The sequence below is a fragment of the Heptranchias perlo genome, chromosome 28 (assembly GCF_035084215.1).
Source record: "Heptranchias perlo isolate sHepPer1 chromosome 28, sHepPer1.hap1, whole genome shotgun sequence".
NCBI classification, from domain to species: Eukaryota; Metazoa; Chordata; class Chondrichthyes; order Hexanchiformes; family Hexanchidae; genus Heptranchias; species Heptranchias perlo.
Genome location: NC_090352.1, coordinates 28,883,602 through 28,905,672, shown reverse-complemented (window position 1 = coordinate 28,905,672; position 22,071 = coordinate 28,883,602). Strand labels below are relative to the sequence as shown.

At 41.3% G+C, this 22,071-nt stretch overlaps 1 protein-coding gene across 5 annotated transcripts in view; it reads left to right on the top strand.

Annotated features, from left to right (window-relative positions):
- nek8 (NIMA-related kinase 8) overlaps positions 1-22,071 on the top strand; it is a 60,426-nt gene that overhangs the window by 18,693 nt on the left and 19,662 nt on the right. For 4 of the 5 annotated variants that reach the window (XM_068008285.1, XM_068008284.1, XM_068008283.1 and 1 more), the window contains exons 10-15: positions 580-697; positions 5,888-6,038; positions 8,881-9,044; positions 15,726-15,884; positions 18,902-19,060; positions 19,361-21,744. In XM_068008285.1, the coding sequence (XP_067864386.1) occupies positions 580-697; positions 5,888-6,038; positions 8,881-9,044; positions 15,726-15,884; positions 18,902-19,060; positions 19,361-19,389 (780 nt within the window). In that variant the 3' untranslated portion in view covers positions 19,390-21,744. Of the gene's footprint in view, positions 1-579; positions 698-5,887; positions 6,039-8,880; positions 9,045-15,725; positions 15,885-18,901; positions 19,061-19,360; positions 21,745-22,071 lie in introns of those variants that run through there. The other variant, XR_010968517.1, reaches the window with a different exon arrangement.

Sequence of the window (22,071 nt, the reverse complement as noted above, 5' to 3'; positions counted from 1 at the left end):
TCATAGCTTCACCATTGACGGCCTTGCCTTCAGCTGCCTATGCCCCAAGTTCTGGAATTCCCTCCCTAAACCACTCTGCCTCTCTACCTCTCTATTTTCCTTTAAGATGCTCCTTAAAACCTACCTCTTTGACCAAGCTTTTGGTGACCTGTCCTAATATCTCCTTATGTTTGATCATTTTGTTTGATAATGCTCCTATGAGGCGCCTTGGGGTGTTTTACTACATTAAAGGTGCTATATAAATGCAAGTTGTTGTTATTATTGTGGGTAACACATGAATGATGACACCTAGACGAGATACCAGAGGGTGCCCACTGCCTGTGGAATTGTACCCAAGCATTTAGTCATTGCCCTCAGAAGAATAGGAGTGGGGAGAAAATTGGCAACACGGAATAATTTCGTTTTAAAAAATACTTTTTCTGGCACTGTAGCTACAGCAGCACCTCTGATTATATCTGTGTTAAAGGTTTCTTTTGGGAGGGGCCAAGGAACCACCTCTGTAGTTTCTTCAAAAATCAATTAAAGATGGCATTTTGCAGTTAATGTGTTGTGACCTCTCTGTTTCTGCATACCCCCCAGCCCAAAATTGTTGAGGCACTGCTTGGATATGAGATTGCCCAGGTTTCGTGTGGGGCATCACATGTTTTGGCAGCAACCAATGACCGGGAAGTGTTCTCATGGGGAAGAGGAGACAATGGTGAGATTCTTTTGTTTGAAATACCGAGTCTCTTTAAAAATAGTGTATAATATGCAGTCACATCCTCCTAGATTGAAGATGGTTTTCAGAAAACTTGCTGTTAAACAAAATGCCCTTTCTCAGTAAGGACCTAACTATAATTGTCGGGCTACCTCAGAGATTGGCCTCTGAGCATTTTGGTATGGTCTTGTGGACAGTGTTTATTTCTGTTTCTTTGGCTTTGAGCCAGGAAAGCTATTTGACAACTCTCCATGGTAGTGTAGTGCTACACATGGATGCATTGCTTATGACCCACATCGTGATGCCCCTACCTTGAGATGATGGAAGGCCAAATCGACCTCAGAGATTGAAACCTGTAACGTTTTAGTTGCAAACTTGGTAATTTACCATCTAAGATATTGCAACTATACACCCTGAACCATTTTAGCCAGCTTGAATGGAACAAATAGCTATTAATCTGCAAGCTTTTAAATAACTTGTTTTTAAACATATAAAGGGTTTGTAATTATTTAATTAAAGGAAGCCTTGTTAAACTGCCATAGGTCACCTCACTGGGGAAAATTCTAATAACGTTACAATATTGTAAAATGGCATTGCGTCGTAAGTGAATTATTGGATAATAATTGGTACAAATTACTTTGCCACAAGAATAGTGCCGTTTTAAAAAAAAAGTCATTGGTGAAAGATATTCTTCCAGGGGTCGGGCTTGCTCATGACCTGTAGTTCAATACCTTCTAATTTGATGTTAGTTGGAGTTTCTGTAGAGACTATTTGCATTTTTTACAGTCAGGGATATTGCATGTAAATAAAATGTTGTCCCTATTATCCTAGGTATGCATTTTCATAGTTTATATAATCCTATATATGTGGCCAGCCTGACTAATTCCTGCACTATTTTTGGCCTCTGAATTACCCGCCCCCGCAAATCCTGCACCTTACCATCTCCCTCTCTGCTTTCAAAAAACATCTAAAAATCCTCCTCTTCAACAGGACTTTCACCCTCACCGTAACATTTTCCATTGTTTCTTCCTGCTTGATGCCCTCTGTTTCCCACCAGCACTCTGCGACATCTTTCTGTACATGAAGAGCACTATAGAGATGTAAGTTCTTGTTGTGGAATGAAGCTGGTATGGCCTTTGATCTGGAATAACATTTATTCACGTAAACTCTGTTAACATAAGAATGCTGATGTGAAACCAGCATAAAAGTTCAAGGCCCCACAAGTTTTTTTCCCTCAGTTAATAGGCACTTTTACATTGGCACTTGTTTAGTTTAGATTGTGGGAGGTGAGCATCCTTACATCACCTTTCTCTATTTGCACAACTAAAATTGACTCTCTTGTTCCTGCTGGCAGAATTGTAGACACAGTTTTTCCTGGGTTTTTGATTCTACTGGCAGGGGAAAGAGGCACAGTACAGATGCAGTGAGGTAGAGCATGAACACCAGAGCCCTATAATCCATAAGAGCATTAAAAAAGCAAACCAAGCACTGGGGTTCATTTCTAGAGGGATAGAATTGAAAAGCAGAGAAGTTATGTTAAACTTGCATAGAACCTTGGTTAGACCACACTTGGAGTACTGTGAACAGTTCTGGTCTTCATATTATAATTGGGGATAGGGTGGGAAAGTGGAGTTGAAGTAGAAGATCAGCCATGATCTTATTGAATGGCAGAGGAGGCTTGAGGGGCCGAATGGCCTACTCCTGCTCCTATTTCTTATGTTCTTATAAAAAGGAAATAGAGGCATTGGAGAAGATGCAAAAAAGATTTATTAGCATGATACCAAAACTGAGGTTATACCTATCAGGAAAGATTGAGCAGGCAAGGGCTCTTTTCTCCAGGAAAGATTGAGGGGCGACCTGATAGAACTCATTAAGATTATGAAAGGGTTTGCCAGGGTAGATGTAGAGAAGATGTTTCCACTTGCGGGGGAGACCAGAACTAGGGGCCATAAATATAATAGTCCCTAATAAATCCAATCGGGAATTCAGGAGAAACTACTTCACTCAGAGAATGGTTAGGATGTGGAACTCGCTATCACAAGGAGTAGTTGAGGTGACTAGTGTTGATGCATTTAAGGAAAGCTAGATAATTACATGTGGGAGAAAGGAATAGAAAGATATGTTGATAGGGTTAGATGAAGTAGGGAGGGAGGAGGCTCATGTGGAGCATAAACATCGGCATAGACCAGTTGGGCCGAATGGCCTGTTTCTGTGCTGTACATTCTATGCAATTCTATGAAATCCAAAACTAAACAAGCAGCAATGTAAATGCACCTATATTAAATGGGCAGGCAAAAGTATTCTGTCAGACTTTAATTTGCCGTGCTAAGGAAGGTACCAGCAGGGTGCAGTCAGCAATGTTTGTCACCCTGTTGCCGTCTCCATCTGTCACTGAAGACAGGTTTATCTGTACTTGTACACACTGTTATCAGCAAGTAACAGTGCCCTGTTGTGACTGCAGAGTCAATAGATCAGGCTCCAAATTTATTTGGTGGTCAATATCTTAGTCACGCCAGGTAAATAGCATTGATGCAACTCAAGATAAGGCTTATAATTGGCTTCCTTTAACAGCTCCTTTTGTACCTTTTTTACCTTATTTTGTACCATTTTTAACTTACTTGCAAAGTCCTGGGACAGTGAGATTCAAACAACCTCCTTAAGCCACCGTCCCCAATTTATATTGTGATCTGCTCCAGTTCTTCCGGTAGTCCCGTTGGAGGCAGATTCCTAAACCCAAAACCCTTTAGCATGCTACTGTCATGACCCAGCAATGTCATGATGCATTGCTGCAGCTCACATTTAAAGAAGGATTGACCTGAAAGATTAATTTGACTACAATTATTAAACATTTCTGGAGGGAGGTGTTTTTTTTTCTGTTGTGCAGTTTAGGTACCATTAACTAATGAGTATAGGAGTCAGCAAGCTCAGAATACCATCCATGTTGCCAAAAAAAATGAATTATTATATTTTTAAGCTTTTCATTTACTTATTTCTTTGCAGGTCTACTGTAATGGCTCTGTTTTTAAATGCACTTCCTAGTATGGACCTGTGCCTATACAACAGGAAGGTCCCAGCCTTGCTCCCTGGTCTGTGCTGACATGGCTGATAGTAGCCAGAACAGCATTAGGGGTGGTACCTTTGGCTTCAGCACCCCGTGACTAGGGAGGAAAAATATCAGCTAGGGTTCTCACTGCCGTTTGTTGTCCAGTGCTGCCCAGTGGAAAGTGTGTATGTGTGATTATCAGGTGAAGGACAGGCCTTGGTTGTAATGCTCTCCAAGGCCAAATATCTCTATTTAGGCTCACATGAAAAATGGGCACTTGTGTGAGATACTGAAGGGCGACTAACACCTATGGAACTGTGCTACACCATGAGTAAGCACCTGCAGAAGAGGATTGGAGAAAATTGGAAAGAAACAGGATCATGAATGACAACTGCTCATGTTTGACATGGACAGTCAATGTTTTGGGGGCATGGTTTGTGTGTCCACATTTGAGGACGAAAGTCAGTGCAGACCAGGTCCCTCTCCCCTCGTTGATGCTCCAGGGCTCTTCCCTCTCAATGCCTCTCTGGGGCTCTTAACAAAGTCGTCTTGTTGCTGTAAGCTGAAATGACTGAATGTGGTTGCATAGTGTGGATGGGAATTGTCATGAGATAAGGAATTCCTGCCCACAGTATGCAACTCTGTTAAATTGCTTTGGCGTACAGCAGCAGCAGCAACAAAAGCAGGACCCTGATAGGAATCCCAGAGTGGCACTGACCCACAAGAGTGGGGAGAACTTTACCAAAGCCTCTTCACCTGGCTGTACTTTCCACTAACTGCCCTGCCCAACCCACCATGGTGACGGGGTGGCCCTTATCATAAAATCACACCTTTATCTCTCCTTCAACTCCTCTGGCACTTGTTTTAAGTTAGTCTGGTTTGGGGGGACATACTGTAATGGAGGCCTTGCTTTCATTACTTACTTGCAGTTTGAGGCCTGCCTAAATTATACCTTTTTGCTGAGTTCTAACGCTGTAATCCAGGCTTTGTATGGGAATTTATAGTCTGCTGTTCCATGAAACTGCCCTGTTTTTATACTGCAGATGGTCATGTGACCGAAGGGGGCAAGGAGCTAAGATTTTCCCAACATTCCTCCCTCAACCAACATCACAAGAAAAACAGTTTAACTGGTTATTCATCTCATTGCTGCTTTTGGGATCTTACTGTGCTTAAAATTGCTGCCACATTTGCATGCATAATAGCATTCACTGCACTTCAAAATAATGAATTGTACAGAAACACTTTCAGATGTTTGAGAGATGTGATAAGGAGCAATATGAATGCAAAGCAATAGTCTAAAAGCTGACTATTTTGAAATTGCTCCCGTGCTAAATTAATTGTTTATCCTTTGTTTTATAAGTCTCCTATTGACTCAGCAAAGTACAGAGAATATTATAAAATGTCCAAAACTTAGTAATTTAAACACATGCCCAAAAGAGAGAAAAAGCAAAGGAGATAAACATGGCACAACATGGCTACTTCACACAGCAATGTTCATAGACTTAAGGACACAGTGTGTACGTTTCTTTCAAGATTTTCATATTGATGAGATATGTAATTCTGTTTACATTCTATATTGCTCATATTTCCCTGTAAACTCCATGCTCTTTACACTCTTGTAGCAGAATATGCAATTATTTTCCTGTCATTGTGCAATTCACAGGTATCACAGGTTGTTTGTTCATTGCCAACTGTCATGTCCGTTATGCAGCTTTTTTCCAGAAGGCAAAACTAACCTGTATAGATTACATCAAAAACAGATGGCCAGGGTGAGTTACAGATGTATATAAATCCCTTGGTAGTTTGGGGCTTATACGTCTCTAACTAGCTGGACCACTTGTGAATAGGCAGCCTTCAAAACCCCAATCAAATCTGTCAGCTTTTCCAACCAACCATTATTTTATTTATATTTGAATTGTTTTGTTTTGTGATCCATAATTCATCCTTTAAAATGCTAACAAGCTCTACATGGTCTGTGAGACAAGTTAACACGACAGGAAGTCTGAGGTCTCCAATTCCATTCTATTCATATAATAATTGTTGATATAACAAGACTGCTTAAGGCTCTTGTTTTAAGTTGTAAAGTGAATTATCAGAACATGTTAGAAATATAGGCTCTTGATTGTTTTTTTCTATTTCCGGACAAGGTCGGCTTGGCTTGGGAACTCAGGAGTCGCACAATTCTCCTCAGCAAGTGAATGTTCCTTCAGAACATGAGGCCCTGAAAGTTTTGTGCGGAATTGACTGTTCAATGGTTCTCACAACACGGAATCACATTTTGGCCTGTGGGAGTAACAGGTAATGGGGTGTGCAGAACAAATTTACAAATATTCAACAATGTCATCCAAGAAAATTATATTTTGATTGATTATAATTTGAAATTAACGGCTTTGAAATACACTACACCATTTCAACAGTATATAGTTACTAAGTTTTTTAAAAAAGTACTTGTTAATAAATATATTGTGCCCATATAATGGTGTCTCCCTGTAAATCTGTGTATTACTCCGATATGCTTGTAGAGAGCCCTTAGTTTAGAAATGAAATTGCCTTTGATCTACAATTAAATCCTAAAACTCAAAATAATTTTTAAGAAAAACTCTGCTATTTTCTTTAGCTTTTATTTGGTCCACACCATATCATGACTGAGGGGGTAAGCAGGTGTACTCATCCAATGCCTTTACTTTCAAACCATTGCTCAAACCCAAATTTGTCCAAGCCTTGAATACTGCTCCCATATCTCGGGAGGTTCTTCTTGCATCTCTCGTGTACTCCCTGACTGGATAATGAGAAAGGTTTATCATCTAATATGTGATGTCTCTCACTCAATCACAACCTTTCTCTATTTTGTCAATACTATGGTCAGTGGTCCTCTGAACTTTCCTCTCTTGTTCCTTCTAAGCTTCAACTACACTATGCTACAAGCTCTTCCTTCTTCCTATATCCTCACTCTATTGAAATACAGACCCATCGCACAGTCTAACTCTTTGCCGGGTTCTCAAAACTGTGGAGCTCTTCACCTCCTTTAGTCTTTCTCTGTCTTACAAATTTTAAGCTTTTAAAATGTAAGTTTAGTGTCACATAATTATTACATCCTAATCGATGAGAGTACAAGGCCAAATGTTGGGTTTTATCCAGAATGTTTGCTCTAGCTCCAAAATCTATGTAAGGGTAGAGGAAAGACTCAGTGAACCTGTCTCTTGAAAGACGAGTGAGGCTAGGTTGTCCACTGTCACCGATGCTATATGATATCTTCATCATCACCAGTGATGTGATGGATGGTATTGCACAAATGGCCTCAGGTGTCTGTTTTTAGGCAATTCTAAAAATATTGTGTTGCTGGCAGGAATACTTAGGAATCTACAGCATTCCACTCACCGTCTTGAAAAATGGGCTACCAATGGGATATGATGTTGGGTGCACCCAAGTGTGGTATTATGGCCTGGCTTAGATCAAGAGAATACCTCAAAAGTATTGATTGGAATATACAAGTGTTATCTGTCCCAATTATTCATATCTTGGCTTTGGTGGGTACCAACTTCAATCCTCTGGCATCGGGCCGAGAAGAGGCAATGGCTTTTTTTTCAATGACAGCAAAATCCCACCAGGTTAAACTTGTGGTGCAGAAGCCAGGCTAAACAGTGTTTCTTTATGGTTAGGAACTTCTAGACATGCAACGGATAGGTTCTGTAGCCCACATGCAAGATCTAGGGCCATGTTGTGAGGTGGATTTGTGGAAAAAAGGGGAAGATCGTACAGGGAGGGAGGGTTCTGGTCTACACCAACCTGTCACCACCTGGAGGTGGAATCAGTCATACAACAGGAACTTTCTTTGCCAAAGCCCCTCACATGAGGACCAGTATTAAACAGTTAGCGATGAATATGCCTGGTACACAGCATTGGATGTCTAGAACAGCAGGGTGGCTGGCAGGGTACTAGCTACCCTGTTTAGGAGCTTGCACCACACTGAAGGCAGAAGCCCATCATATGATAAGGAAACTCTGAGAATTGAGACAACAGCTGCTGGAAGGCATTACCTCGAGGCCAGGCATAAAAACACGTGGTGATGTGTCCAGGGCTTGATACCTACCATGAATGGGATGCAGAGGCAAATAACTGGTGCTGAAGCTCGGAACCACTGTTGAATGGGCTATGATATGTCCATGCTGTGGTTAGGAAGATGGTGGAAGTGTTCTCACATACCTTATGGTGAGTTGTACTACTCGTGATGTCACTTCAGAGGGACAACTGGCAGTAGCGAGATCTCATGCCCACATTTGTCAGTTGTTTAATGGCCAACTGGTGACAATTCTCTTTGAGAGGGGGAGGTAAGCGGAATCTCTTTGGGGGGTTGAGATGACTTCAAGGTGACATGCCTGGCAATGGAAATTGGAACCAAGTCAGCCTTCTATGGGAGACTGAGTAATCCTATACCTGAATCAACCAGGTTCTTAGTACTCCAGAACACTGTTATTGATTGGCCAGCCATCCTGTCTCTCAAATAGAACCTGGAGGGATAGACTTGTCACTCAGGACTGGGATTCTTCCCACTGGGCTCCAGATAATCCTGCATGCCAATGTCACAATGGCTAGAATGATCCTAGCTGGCCAAGCAGGAGGATCCTTATGGACACAATGGAATCCCTAAGCCTCGGCTTTGCAACCTACGCCTAGGCTCTAGACTTGGGTAAATGGATTGTATTTGTACTAGGAGAGAATGTACATTCTTTATTGGGCAAATAGAAACCCTACACATGGGTGTAGATTGTTCAGTAGCTTGATTTGGAAACTCTTAAACATGGTGATTATGTTCCATGCATGTTAGACACATGGCTGATCAAAAAAAAGTATTCCTCACTATCAAGATAGTTTACCAGCATCTGTCAGGTGGTGAAGCCACCTTGAGCCATTCCTTGAGCCAGCTACAGGGATTTTTTTTATTCATTCATGGGATGTGGGTGTCGCTGGCAAGGCTAGCATTTATTGCCCATCCCTAATTGCCCTTGAGAAGGTGGCGGTGAGCCGCCTCACCACTACCTTCTTAAGGTGTGTGACAATGATAGATGCTAAAGTACATTTTTTGTATTGGATTTGGTTTTGTTACCGTACATCAACTAAAAAGCAACTTTCTACTTCCCAGATATAACAAGCTTGGTTTGGATAACATAACTGCAGCGGAGGATCCTCATCCCTCTAGTCAAGTTGAAGAAGTTCATATTTTCACTCCTGTGCAATCGTACCCCCTTAATGAAGGAAGTATTGTGCATGTGGACGTTGGGACAGCACATTCTGCAGCAATCACTGGTGAGAGCCGCCATTTCAAAAACAACCATCTTGGCTCCTTTGATGGCTTAGTTGTAAAGAGCATGCAGTGCAGAATGCATCAAGTTTGGTCCCTGGTCTGTGCTGAGTTACCTGAACTCAGGCGATGCAGCAATTTGAAAGCTACAATTGCCCATAGTGCTACTAGTGCAGGAAGGGAATAAAATCTGCCAGGGTTCCCAGTCCTGACCTTGACGCATGATGGAAAGTACATTTGTGTGGGTACTGGGTGAGAACAGGATTGGGCTCTTTTGTAATGCTGACATTCACGATCTTGGCTCATGCATGAATAACGGCCACATGTTGAGGTGCTGAAGGGCTGGTAGTGCTTGTGGATCAGTATCCCAGGAATTGTAGGAAAGATATAAGGATAAATTTTGCAAGCCTTGTGCCCGTAGCCTGCAACTTTCTGATATGCATTGGCTGCACTTGAGGCACTACTTGTTGTATGAGGCTTTGCAACGTTTACCCAATAGTCCACATGCAGGATATATTTAAAATAATACCGAAGTATTAAACTTACCAAAAATGCCTTTCAAATTCTGTGCTCATCATTTTTAATATCCAGGTGTATTGCTTCACAGCACGTTTAAATTCTTTGCGGATATTCCATTGTTACTTTTCCCCATTCCAGTATCTCCCAGAAGAAGTCAGGTTGGCCTGGACCAGGGATTTCTCCACAATGACCAATTCAGTTCCGTGGATGGCCCTGTAGGAATGATTTCAATGTCTATTTTTCTCCTGTCCGGGTATGTTCCAGTTTGGCTCCAGTAGAAACTGATCCAAGTACTGAGGCAAGCAATTCTCTCAGCCCTGGAACTCTAAACTTATACCTTCATTTCTCAGTCAGGTCACCAACTCCTTGAATTATCAAGCTGTCCTTTATTTCCATTATTTCTAAGGTTAGCCCTTCAGGCTAGTAAGCTGCTTTCGGATTTCTGATAATACTGGTCTTCATCCAGATGCATAACAGCACTATGGGGTTGGAGAGGTCACTGCGTGACGCTCCATCCTATCACTCATGTTATTGTGCACTGGGTTAGAAATGTGCTGATCCACAATGCACATGATTTCAGAGTTTAATTGAAATGCTCCTCTGCTATACAGCAGAAAATATTTGGTATTACAATTGTACTTTAAAACAGTGGAAATTAGCCAAGTTAGCTGATCTCGGTCAGGACAGTGGTAGGGCCAGTGCAATTGCTCAGTGTTCCTGAGTTAGGAATAATGGGCACTTGGGAAAGTTACTGGAGGGTGACAGGCACCCATGTAGCTGTACCCTCAGCATGAGTCAATGCCTTTGAGAGGTATGAGAAAATTGGTTAGAAAAGTGGGGAGAAAATCTTCTACCCTTCATAAACTTCAACTCATCCAAAACCTCCACCATCCATATCTTATCCTACACCAAGTCCTGCTTGCCCATCACCTTTTTCTCTTCGCTGACTTACAGTAGCTCCCGGTCCTCAAATTTAAAATTCTCATCCTCGTAATTTAAATCCCTTCAAGGCGTCATGCTTCCCCATCTTTGTAACCTCTGCCAGCCCTATGACCACCACTTCACCCCACACCCAACCCCCTGAACTCTCTGTTCTGCTGACTACTGGCCTAGGGTTGCCAACCCTCCAGGTGCGCCCTGGAGTCTCCAGGAATTAGAGACTATTCTCCAAGACACTGCTGAGAGCAACCCGGGAGAAAAATCGTAGGGGCATTAAATAAAAATTGTGTTTTAAAAAAATTTTCTTTGAACACATTTGTTTACTGGCTATAAAAATATTGGACATGGGAAAAAATGCTGTTTGACTGAGAGTCAAGAATCATCCAATCGGATAATGAATTTATTCACTTTCCGATTGGGGTAGGAAGACTGTGCACCACAAGGATGGACACATTGGGTGACCAGTGGCGAGAGTGTGATGGCGGGGCAGTTGGAGGCAGGAGGCCATGTGACGAAACCTCCAGGAATATGTCCAACCAGAGTTGGCAACCCTATTCTAGCCTCTTGTGTATTCTCCCTCCCTTTGCTCCATCATGGTGGCTGTAGCTTCAGTGGTCTAGACCTCACACACTGGAATCCCCTCCCTAAACCTCTCCGCCTCTCCCCCTTTTAAGATCCTTCTTAAAACTCACCTGTTAGCCCAAGCTTTTGGTCATGTTTCCTAATATCTCCTCCTTTGGCTTGCCATCCATTTTTTTTTGATTATGTTGCTGTGAAGCGATTGGAGATTTTTCTGTGTTAAAGACACTATATAAATACAAGTTGTTATTGTAATTCTTTAATGCTGTGATTTCTAGTGTGACAAACATTATCACTGATGGTATTTTACGAATATATGAAAAGGGCAGGTAAGGACTATCAGGTCTATTAATATTCCCCCTGTCTTAGATGGTGCAGCCGAGTGCACTATCCACCTCAACCACTAATAACGCTAAATTCTGGAGGAGGTAAGGAACGAGGGAAACTTCCTCTCTGGCTCCCTAATATAATCAGCCTGGCTCCCTAATGTAATCAAACAAGCTCCAGGACACCATGATTACCCATAATTTACCACACAGACTACAGCGGTTCAAGAAGGTGGCTCACCATCACCTTCTCAAGGGCAAGTAGGGATGGGCAATAAATGCTGGCCTTGCCAGCGATGCCCACATCCCACGAATGAATAATTGTAAAAAAAATCCTCACTAGATACACTTAAATAACCCACATCTTGCTCTTTCTCCTCTTCCACTTCCCCCCCCCCCCCCTTCCCCCAATCCCGCCACATGTCCCAATATCCATAGCAACAGTGCACTGTACAGGACTGATTAAGAATATTTCCATCATTGGGCCAGACTCAAAATTCACAGATTTCATACCATACTTTATCTGCAATACCTTTCAATAGCCGTGTCTACACAAAAAATCCATCACTTGTTAGAAATTGATAATATTCTCTGCTTTCACCTCTCCTTTGAGGTAGCTTATTTTACACATTAGCCACTCTATGTGATAAAGCTAGACACCTTCCTTGAAACAGGAATGCAGAAATGTAATTCTAAGTCAATAATTCATATTATTCAGTATGTGGCAAAGCTCAATGAAACAGAATACAAATGATTTTTGATGGTTCTAAAATAGAACTGAGAACAGGATGGTAAAACTGCAGCGAGATAATATGCAGTAAAACTGCAGTATGATATGCAGTAACATTTATACACTATCGTGTGCTCTGATTTAAAGCAGTTTTTAAAAATAAGGAGATGCAAATAATCTGATGCAGCAATTGAGATAATTGCTTTGCACTGCAGGAATCAATGGTTTTAAATTCCAGTAGTATTTCACAAATGAATCTACCAACCACAGTGTATACTACACCTCTGTTTGCAGGGTATCCTTTTCTGTAGCAAAAATCAATAACACATTCAATTTTGGCACTGTATTAAGTGCTCCTCGTATTAGCTGAACCATGTAGTAACACTGTCTGTCCTCCTATTAAAACAGAAGAGCATTGATCTCACACAGGGCATTAGTTAGGGCACTGCAATTGGCTTTAATGCCCTTGTGCTCTGGTGTGTTAAATCAGCTAGGGTTCCTCTTACTGATTGCTATCTGATGTCCCTTACTGGAAAGTGTATGTGTGTGGACATTGGATGGTGACCAGCTAAAGCTTGGCAGTGATGCCTAATATGGTCAGATAGCCCACTGGAACTTGCTACCTTGAGTGAAGAATGGTTACTTAGGTGAGGTATTGGAGGGCTATTTCCACCTGCAGGACGGTACCTGGTATGAGTCAGCACTTTCAGGAGTGGAGGAAAGAAAGTGGGGGGTGGGTAGGGGCAGGGAGAAGAGCATGGCTGTGTTATGGAGGAGTAAATTTGGGGGGTTGAGGGGAAAATGAACATTGCTTACTAAATGGAACCTGAGGACTAGTATAAAGATTCTGATTTGAAAATTGGCTTTTACAATAATGGAGTATTGGCGGAGAAGCTTTATGTACTTTCTCTTGACTCTATAACTCTTGCTCATTATCATTGCTTGTAACTCACTTATTGTCGCTGCCACGTTCTCTAAGCTCTTGGGGGAAATTTCATGAGAAAGCTTTTGTTGCAGCTTTCAGTGGCTGCGTCCTGTTGTACTGCCTCCTACAACGTAATGAAAATACTCAATCACTCGTCAGGATTTTGCCTTTCTCTCATCCATAATATAAAAACTTTGCTTAATTGCCCACTCTTGTTCATCACACTTCTGATGTTGCACACTGTCTAATGCCAAATTTTGCTGTCACACTTAAAAATATATATAAAAGCTGGTGTTTGCAATACACGAAAAACTCTTTAATAACACAAATACCAGAACTGTAATGTCTGCAGGGTCTTAATTGATATTCCCACAATCAAAGCCAGTGTTCTGATCTCCAGCAATTAACCTTTGAATGAGTATAACTCCATGTTTACTAACATCAATTAGATTTTGTAGCCTTAAGATGGGGGCACAGCTATCCTCTAGCAGCAGAATGATGCTTTGTATTTTACACAGTACAATAATGCTCTGATTTACCATGATCAGCGATACAGGAGATACACTCGTGATATATTAAGAACAGAATGTCCATTTGCTTAGATATCGCACTTTGTTATAGATGCAAAACAGTCTTAAAAAGAGAAAACCAACGACTTTAGGGTACAGTAGCTTCGTGCCTATGATACTGGACTAGTAACCTAGAGATCGTGAGTTCAAATTCCACCATGGCAAGTTGTGAAACTGAAGTCAATTTGTGGGCTGACGTCAGAAAATGACCATAAAAGCTGCTGAATTGTCGTAAAAGCCCAACTAGTTTTCTAATGTCCTTCAGGGAGGGACTTGCCTGCATTGCCCGGTCTGCCAACTAGAGGTGGGCAATAAGTACTGCCTCCTTAGTGTCATCCACATCCCAAGAACAAAAAAATAACACTGCCTGCTTCAGCTTCTGACCAGAAACGCATGAGTACTATCCATTGGCAAAGTTCCCTGATCAAACAACAATTACATTCTCATTCACCTAACCCTCTTTCTACTTAGCAATTAGACTTTGTTGTCTTAAACACTTTAAAAAAAGAATGAGAGGCAGTCTGACTAGGTACCTGATCTAGGTATTGATTTCAAGAATGCAGAACATTTAAAGAAAAAAGAAAGACTTGCATTTGTATAGCGCCTTTCACGACCTCAGGACATCCCAAAGGGACATTTATTTAAACAGCCAGTGAATTACGTTTGCAGTGTAATCACTGTTGTAATGTAGGAAACGCGACAGCCAATTTGCGCACAGCAAGGTCCCACAAAGAGCAATGAGATAATGACCTGATAATCTGTTTTAGTAGTGTTGGTTGAGGGATAAATATTGGCTAGGACACTGCTCTGCTTCGAAAAGTGCCTTGGGATCTATTTTGTCCACCTGAGGGGGCAGACGGGGCCTCGGTTTAACGTCTCATCTGAAAGACGGCACCTCAACAGTACAGAACTCAGTACTGCACTGGAGTGTCAACCTAGATTTTGTGCTTAAGTCCTTGGAGTGGGACTTGAACCCACAACCTTCTGACACAGAGGCAAGAGTGCTACCACTGAGCCACAGCTAATAATATTCATAAAGGGGCGCACGTCTATACTTCAGCATTTAACCTTGCACATTACATGGCATACTGCCTGTCCTTATAAAACAGTGCATGATCTGGCTAATAATGAGCAATGGCAAAAGAGATTCATGAATCATTTATCTAGACGTCATACTCCACATATCAGACTTTGTGACAGATGCTAAACAATTTTAAAATGTAATGTTAGATGCTACTCTGCTGTAGCCTGAAACTGAGGAGCACATTCTATCTGTAAAGTTCCCCAACCAAACAGCAATTAAATTCTCTTTGACCTGAAATGTGTTTTTGTTTGATTTATGTTTCTGTGAAGCACCGTGGGATGTTTTTCCACATTAAAGGTGCGATAGTAGTCCAGAGTAAATGAGGAGAAACTCTGTTCAGTGGCAGAAGGGTCGGTAACCAGAGGACACAGATTTAAAGTGATTGGCAGAAGAACCAGAGGCGACGCAGAGAGTTGTTATGATCTGGAATGCACTGCCTGAAACGGTGGTGGAAGCAGAATAGTAACTTTCAAAAGGGAATTGGATAAATAGTTGAAGGGAAAAAATTTACAGGGCTATGGGGAAGAGCAGGTAAGTGGAACTAATTGGATAGCTCTTTCAAAGAACCGGCACAGGCATGATGGGCCGAATGGCCTCCTTCTGTGCTGTAACATACTATGATACAAATGCAAATTGTTATTTTAATGGCTCCCTGAAGCTCCCCAGGGCATTCACCATTGGCATACACAACTAAGAACCCAGACCTTTGCCAATGCTGCTGTTGAGCCAGTTGCGAAGAGGTGAGCAACTGCAATGCACGCTGACTCTTCCTAACCTCCTCTCCAGCATAAAGTGCTTTAATTATATTTGGTGCCAACCTTTCTCTCCATCTTTTCCTCCTCCCCTTGACCTAAACTAGAACTATACCTTGGGTGGTTGATTCTAGTACCAAACCTATATACTAAGCCACTTCTCTGTTAGTACACCACTGAGCTGTGCCATCAGGCTGTCCAACTTAGCCTTTTATTTAAGGATTCAGAAAGAAGGTGACTGTCTTTGTCTTTATTCATTTCAGAAACTGGAGAATGTTATACGTTTGGCAGTAACCAACATGGTCAGCTGGGCACCAACGCACGTCGCAATAATCGTTTACCATACTTGGTCTCCGACCTGAGTGGAGTAAAGGTTACCATGGTAGCTTGTGGAGATGCTTTCACAGCAGCGATTGGAGCAGGTATGTAGAAACAGGATCATTGGAATGATAATTAGCATTTTATTAAAGTCCTGAATGATGCTGAAAAATAAATTCAGTAGTGATGCTCAAATTAATATTCAGTGATATGAACAGTTAAATCACTCCCTTGGACTGATCTATCAAATTATTGCTAATGGACAGCTAACTCCAGCTTTTAAAATTACACTAATCTTGATAAATCCATTCCCTTAAAATATTTGAAAGTAGCCTTTGGGTTATTAGAATCATTACATGGCCCAGTGGAGGTTATAAACCACTTTCTATCAAACTATTGTTCTTAATATTATGATTGTGCTGAACATTATGAAGCCTTCATTTGTGGAAATGCAAGAAATTTATATCATTAAAATCTGCCCTTTTTTCGCTTTGCTGCCTGCAGTTAAAAGTAGACACCAGTAATCAAACAGCTTATGTCTAACGTGCTGAACATTGCACCGATATCTGAATCCTAGGACTAATTAATTTTTATTATTTTGTGTACAGGAAAGATGAGTTTCACTGTGTTTCCATTGCTTTGGAGAGGTTGTTAACAGCCTCTTGTTGCTAATCATTTCCGCACTGCTTGTTACTGCTGACTCAAACACCCAGGGAAGCAAAGAGATCTTTTAAATTGGGAGATTTTTTTTTACAAGAATAAAAAAAAAACACAGGTAGCCGTCCTAATGGTTCAGTGGGTAAATGTACTATGAGATTTGCCGACCAGAAAGATCCCAAAATCTCAGTTCTTGGTTTGTGCTGAGTTAACTGTTCTCAGCTGGAATTGCAGTAGGAGCACAACAACTGGCTGTGGCAGCCCTGATCTAGGGAGGGGAAAAATCAGCCAGGGTTCCTGCTGCTGGTAACGATTGGGCCAGGAACTTCCCTTTTTGCAAAGAGGCACCCCCGACCCCAGCCTCAGGATCATTTGCATTTTAGGCCGACTCTCTGGCTGTGAGCCTGCCTCGGAGGAGTGTAGAGGGGGGCAGAGGTTAGCTGGAGCAGGTCTCAAAAGCCTATTGCAGCGTGACGTGCTGCCTGATAAAGTAGGGGGAAAAAAATTAAATTTAAATAAAACCGTGCCTAGGCCTATGCAATCAGTCACTCTGCGATCAATTGCTTTTCGGCTATTTAAATTTTGACGGTCCTCCCACCATCCATAGTAATGCAGGAATCCAGGTATGAAGCTCATTGTTACGGCACAAATGAAGAAAAATATGTTGAATGATGTATTTTTGTTATTGTCATAACATTACAACACAGTCGCCCATATATGGATGGACATATTGTTCTTCCCCTGTCACCACCAGTGGGAAATCCCAGAAATGGTGGGGAAGAGTGGGGAACGGCTGCTGAAGAAGCTTCTGTCTCCGTCCGCTCAAGTCCGGGGAAATGTAACTCAAGTGAAAAATCTAGCCCTTGCCGTCCAGGATCAGAATAAAAGACTCAACATTTGAATAAGGTAATGAGTAGCTGCAAATGCCTGTGGATATAGATCCAGATAGAAGTCACTGACTTCAGAAGAGAAAGGATAAATGGAATGAATTGGAGTGGGAAAAAAGGTATCAGTAGATTTCCATTCAACAAGGTATGCAATATCCTCTGGCAATAAAAAGTTGCTAATAGTGTGCAACAGCGATCAATGGTGCTCTCGGTGAGTGAAAAACTTTCAGTTTTCGACTTGTTTTTGGAAGTAAAGGCCAAAATGAATCCATGCCAGGAACAATGTATTTGAAGCTGGGAGTGAAATAGAATTTGATTGAAGCTAGGAACAGGTGGTCTTTCTGTCAGTTTGGGGGACTTGCATAGAAATTACAACAGGGAAATGGGCCATTTGGCCCAAACAGTGTGTGTTGAATTTATCCTTGACATGAGCAGTAGTCTTAATCTCACAAGCTCACACTCTTCCCATATCCCTTTCCTTCAACCACCTAACTAACCTATTGTTAAATGTTGACATGGTCAATGCTAATCCTTCAGTCACTAACTCTGATTTATATAGATCCAGATACAAGTCACTGACTTCAGAAAAGAAAGGATAAAGGGAATAAATTGGAATGGGAAAAAAGGAATCAGTAGATTTCCATTCAGCAAGGTATGCAGCATCCTCTGGCAATAAAAAAGTTGTTAATTGTCTCCAACAGCAATCAATGGTGCTCTCAGTGAGTGAACCCTTTAGTTTTAGACTTGTTTTTTGGAAGTAATGATCAAAGTGAATCCTTGACACGGACTATCCGGTCCTTATTTACTTTTGTGGCCTCTAGTATCATGCTTAAATGGTGGTTGTTTGTTATCAGTGCCATGCCCCTTAGCTTAGAAAAGCTGATCAATGAGTTTTTTTTTCTCTTTGTCTGCCTGCCACAGTGCCTCTCTGTCTATATCTCTCTCTCTATCTATCTATCGTCTGTCTATCCCACACCCCCTCCAATTTTTTCATCCCCCTCTCTTGAAGGCATCACCTTTTGCAGGGATACAGTTCCATGGGCGCAAGTTGCCTTACGGTATCGTGCCCAAGTGGTCATTCTTCAATTGTGAGCATAGACAGTGAATGTCAACAAGCTATACAACCTTCGGGGGCATGGTGGTTGACCTTGATTCTATCCACATCTGATGTCCACATGTGTGTTCTTTCCAGCAGTCACAAGGTAACAAGGAGAAGCAGGAATTCCAGCTGAAAGTATCTCCCAGCCCTGGGGCATTGAATCTAATTGTTGCACCCAACTGCTGTCTCAGCTAAAATCAGCTAAAAATAGAACTGGACAAAGATAGAACTTGGGATTTTGCTGGTCTACGTGGCATATTATCATTCTAGACAGTACTTTTAGCCACTGAACTATCAGGAGAGCTCCACTCAGTAAGATTTACATATTTGAACTTGAGCACCTCTGAGAATCTCATGATTACCAGTTTTGCAAAACTAGCATCTTAGTTATAGAACAGTACCTCCTGTCTGAATAAAGCAGCAAAAATTGGAGTGTATTACTACAGGGTGCCAAAAGCATCTCCTTTTACTTTAACAGAAGGTGAAGTGTATACATGGGGAAAGGGTGCCAGAGGAAGACTGGGAAGGAAAGAAGAGGACACTAGAATACCTAAGCAAGCACAGCTGGATGAAACTAACCCCTACATTGTTACTTCTGTTGCATGTTGTCACGGAAACACGTTGTTGGCAGTAAAACGTAAGGAATCTACTTTGAACAATTTCTAATTGTTTTAGTTGTATGTCTTTGTATTCTCAGCTAAGTGTGTTCTCTTTAAACATTTTGTTAGTGGTCTATGAGCAAGACTCTATGTATAGTTAACACATAATCATATATTCCAAGAGCATAACTAATTCGAAAGTGCTTAATGCTGTTTTAAGCAAAAGAGTACTGTCAATATGAGTATATAGTGGGGGGATACTGTTTTGTAAATAGTATACAGAGGATTATTTAAATATCACTTAATCTTTTTTTTTTACAATGTATAATTCACTGTAGCTTTAGGAGATGAATCCATTCCAAGATGAGCTGAAGCATTCAGTTTGAAGCTGCTGTTTTTACGTTGGATCAGAGATTGGCTGGTACTGGACAAAGCCAGAAGAAAGTGACCAAAGTGAAGGAACGGACATGCTTTTGCGGCAGCATTCTAGGTGCCTTTTTGTATAAATACCGCTGAATGTCTGGTATTGTTGGCATTTGGGAATAGGCTTTGAGTAGCCAAATGTTCCCCATATTTTCACATTCTGTTCTGATTGCAAAAACCCATACTATGACTATGCATAACTTCTTAATACTATGACTGTATCTCACTAAATGGTTCTTATTGAGACAGTTAAGACTACAAAATGCCTTCGGTTGTCACACGCTGCACTTTGCCATTAATACGTTAATATATCCTAGTGTTAGGAAACTTGTCTGCAAATTGGGCCTCCTATAAATTCCTTTGGTATTAGCACTAAACCAAGACCCAGAGTTAAATGCAACCAGATTTTTGCTTCATTAGCAGTGCCAGGTATTCAGTTCAGTAACGAGCTTGGTGACATGTAATACGGGATCAGAGGAAGTAGCTGCAAATTAAATCTTGTGCAGACATTTGTAATGTTTTACAGTTTTATTATGACATTTTCCGGGACTAATTCCAAGCTTTTTTTTTGGTACTAATTTGGGTAGAAACTCCGATGGTTTTCACAGCTGCCACAGAAAACCACCAATAAATTACTTTGTTCAAATGGCTGACATCAGCGTTCATAACTTGCATCTGAAAGGTGCCCTGTAATGGCAGAATGGTCCCCACCAATAGTATTAAAGACAGACACTCCAGCAGTTCAGCAGCTTGAACAATTTGATGGACAGAATTTAATTGGAATTAAATGGTTACAAGTTTAATTGAGGGGACAGTGGGATCAGTTTAATGCTTTCAAGGCTGGAACGTACTTAAAATAAAAAAAAAAGTAAAGCTGGTTCACTTCCTTCTGTGCAATACGGGAAATCAGACTCCATCCACTTTTTTTTGCCAATTTTGTCTATCAATTTTGTACCCCCATATTACTTGAAGACATATACTCGCACTAGGTGCAATTCCACAGGTGCATTTTGCCCTGGTTGCCATTTTATCATCTATGAGCCCAGTGAGCATCAGCAGTCACTATTTGACTATGGTGGGTATTAATGTTGTGCCCAATCATGTCCTTTACCCACTGTCCACTCGTGTACTTCCCAGCAGGGGTTACTGGATAATGACCAGGAGCAGGAACCCCGATTGATTTTCTCCTCCCTCCCTGGGCACTGAGGGCAATTGCTTCCCTACTGAAATGAAAAAAATCACCACTCACTGACATCTTCTGGCGTGCAAGGCCAAATGATACACTGCCTTTATTAACTGAGCCACTATGAGGCGCTGGCCTGTTAAAAATCATTTAAGGAGTTTTCCTTCTGATTATTCAGTTGTAATCCTGATACACCAATGCAAAGTGCACAGTTTTATTGGCATGGCACTATGACCTGGTACCTAGTTGTCAATGAACACAACCTATTCCATTTAGTTATTCTGCACATACAGCGGGATTATTATAAATCATCAACTTTGCACCATTCAATGACTCACATCCTCAATTAAAATTTAGCTAAATAGGTCTGTACAAGTAGCAGAAGGTTCAGCCAGGTTACCACATTAGAAATCTTGGATGCTCACGCACTGTGTTACATTTGCTGGTGAAATTCTAGCCTTGTTGTATTTTCCACAATTGCCCTTTAGTGCATAAGAACATCAATCTATTTGCGGTCCATTTTAAGCTGACAAGAAATTACATCTAGCATAATGGATACCTGTGAGTGAGCTGCAAGTCCATAACCCAATCAAGGGATGTGATAAACATCTTTGAACACTATCTGAACACTTAGCTTTAGATTACAGTTTTGTAATTCAGTCCCTTGTGTCTGTACTTCTGCATAAAATACATATTGAGGATGGAGTTTGAGTTTTAAATGCTTCATTGTGCTGTGCCTCCGTAATCAATGCTAATTTACATTACTTTTATATTTTTTTAATTCGGATTTCAGGACATCAGTGTATGAGTCTGCCATCAAGCTACAGAAAAATAGATTTAACCACGAAATGCTAAGAAGCAGCTCATGGACGCTGATATCTGAATTAAAACAGATAAGAGCAGCTTACTTTCATGGAGGGTATTCTTTTGTAGTGACATCATGCAGTTTATGAGAAGGCAAAAATTGTAGTAGATTCCAGGGTAATTCGGGACATACTATATTCTACATAGACTGACCAGTAATGCGTAGGCTTCAAGGAGCTCCTGACATTTACCTGAGGAAGGAGGAAGCCTCCGAAAGCTTGTAGATTTCAAATAAAAATCGTTGGACTATAACTTGGTGTTGTAAAATTGTTTACAATTGTCAACCCCAGTCCATCACCGGCATCTCCACATCATGACCAGTAAGGGTATAATATGCATTGAGAGGATTTGGCTTATTTCCTGAATCCCAAGACTGCATTATACCCTGGAGCACACTCCCTGGACCTTTCCCCTTCAGAATCCTCTGGTTTTTTTCATTTGTGGGAAGGGGTCCAGCTGGATGTCGGTGCATGTAGAAACCCTTCATCCTGTTTTAAGAGTTTCCATGAGAAGCTACTGAGAAATCCAGAGGGCTTCTGTTCACCCAATATGCTTGTACACTCTCCTTGTCAGGGCACA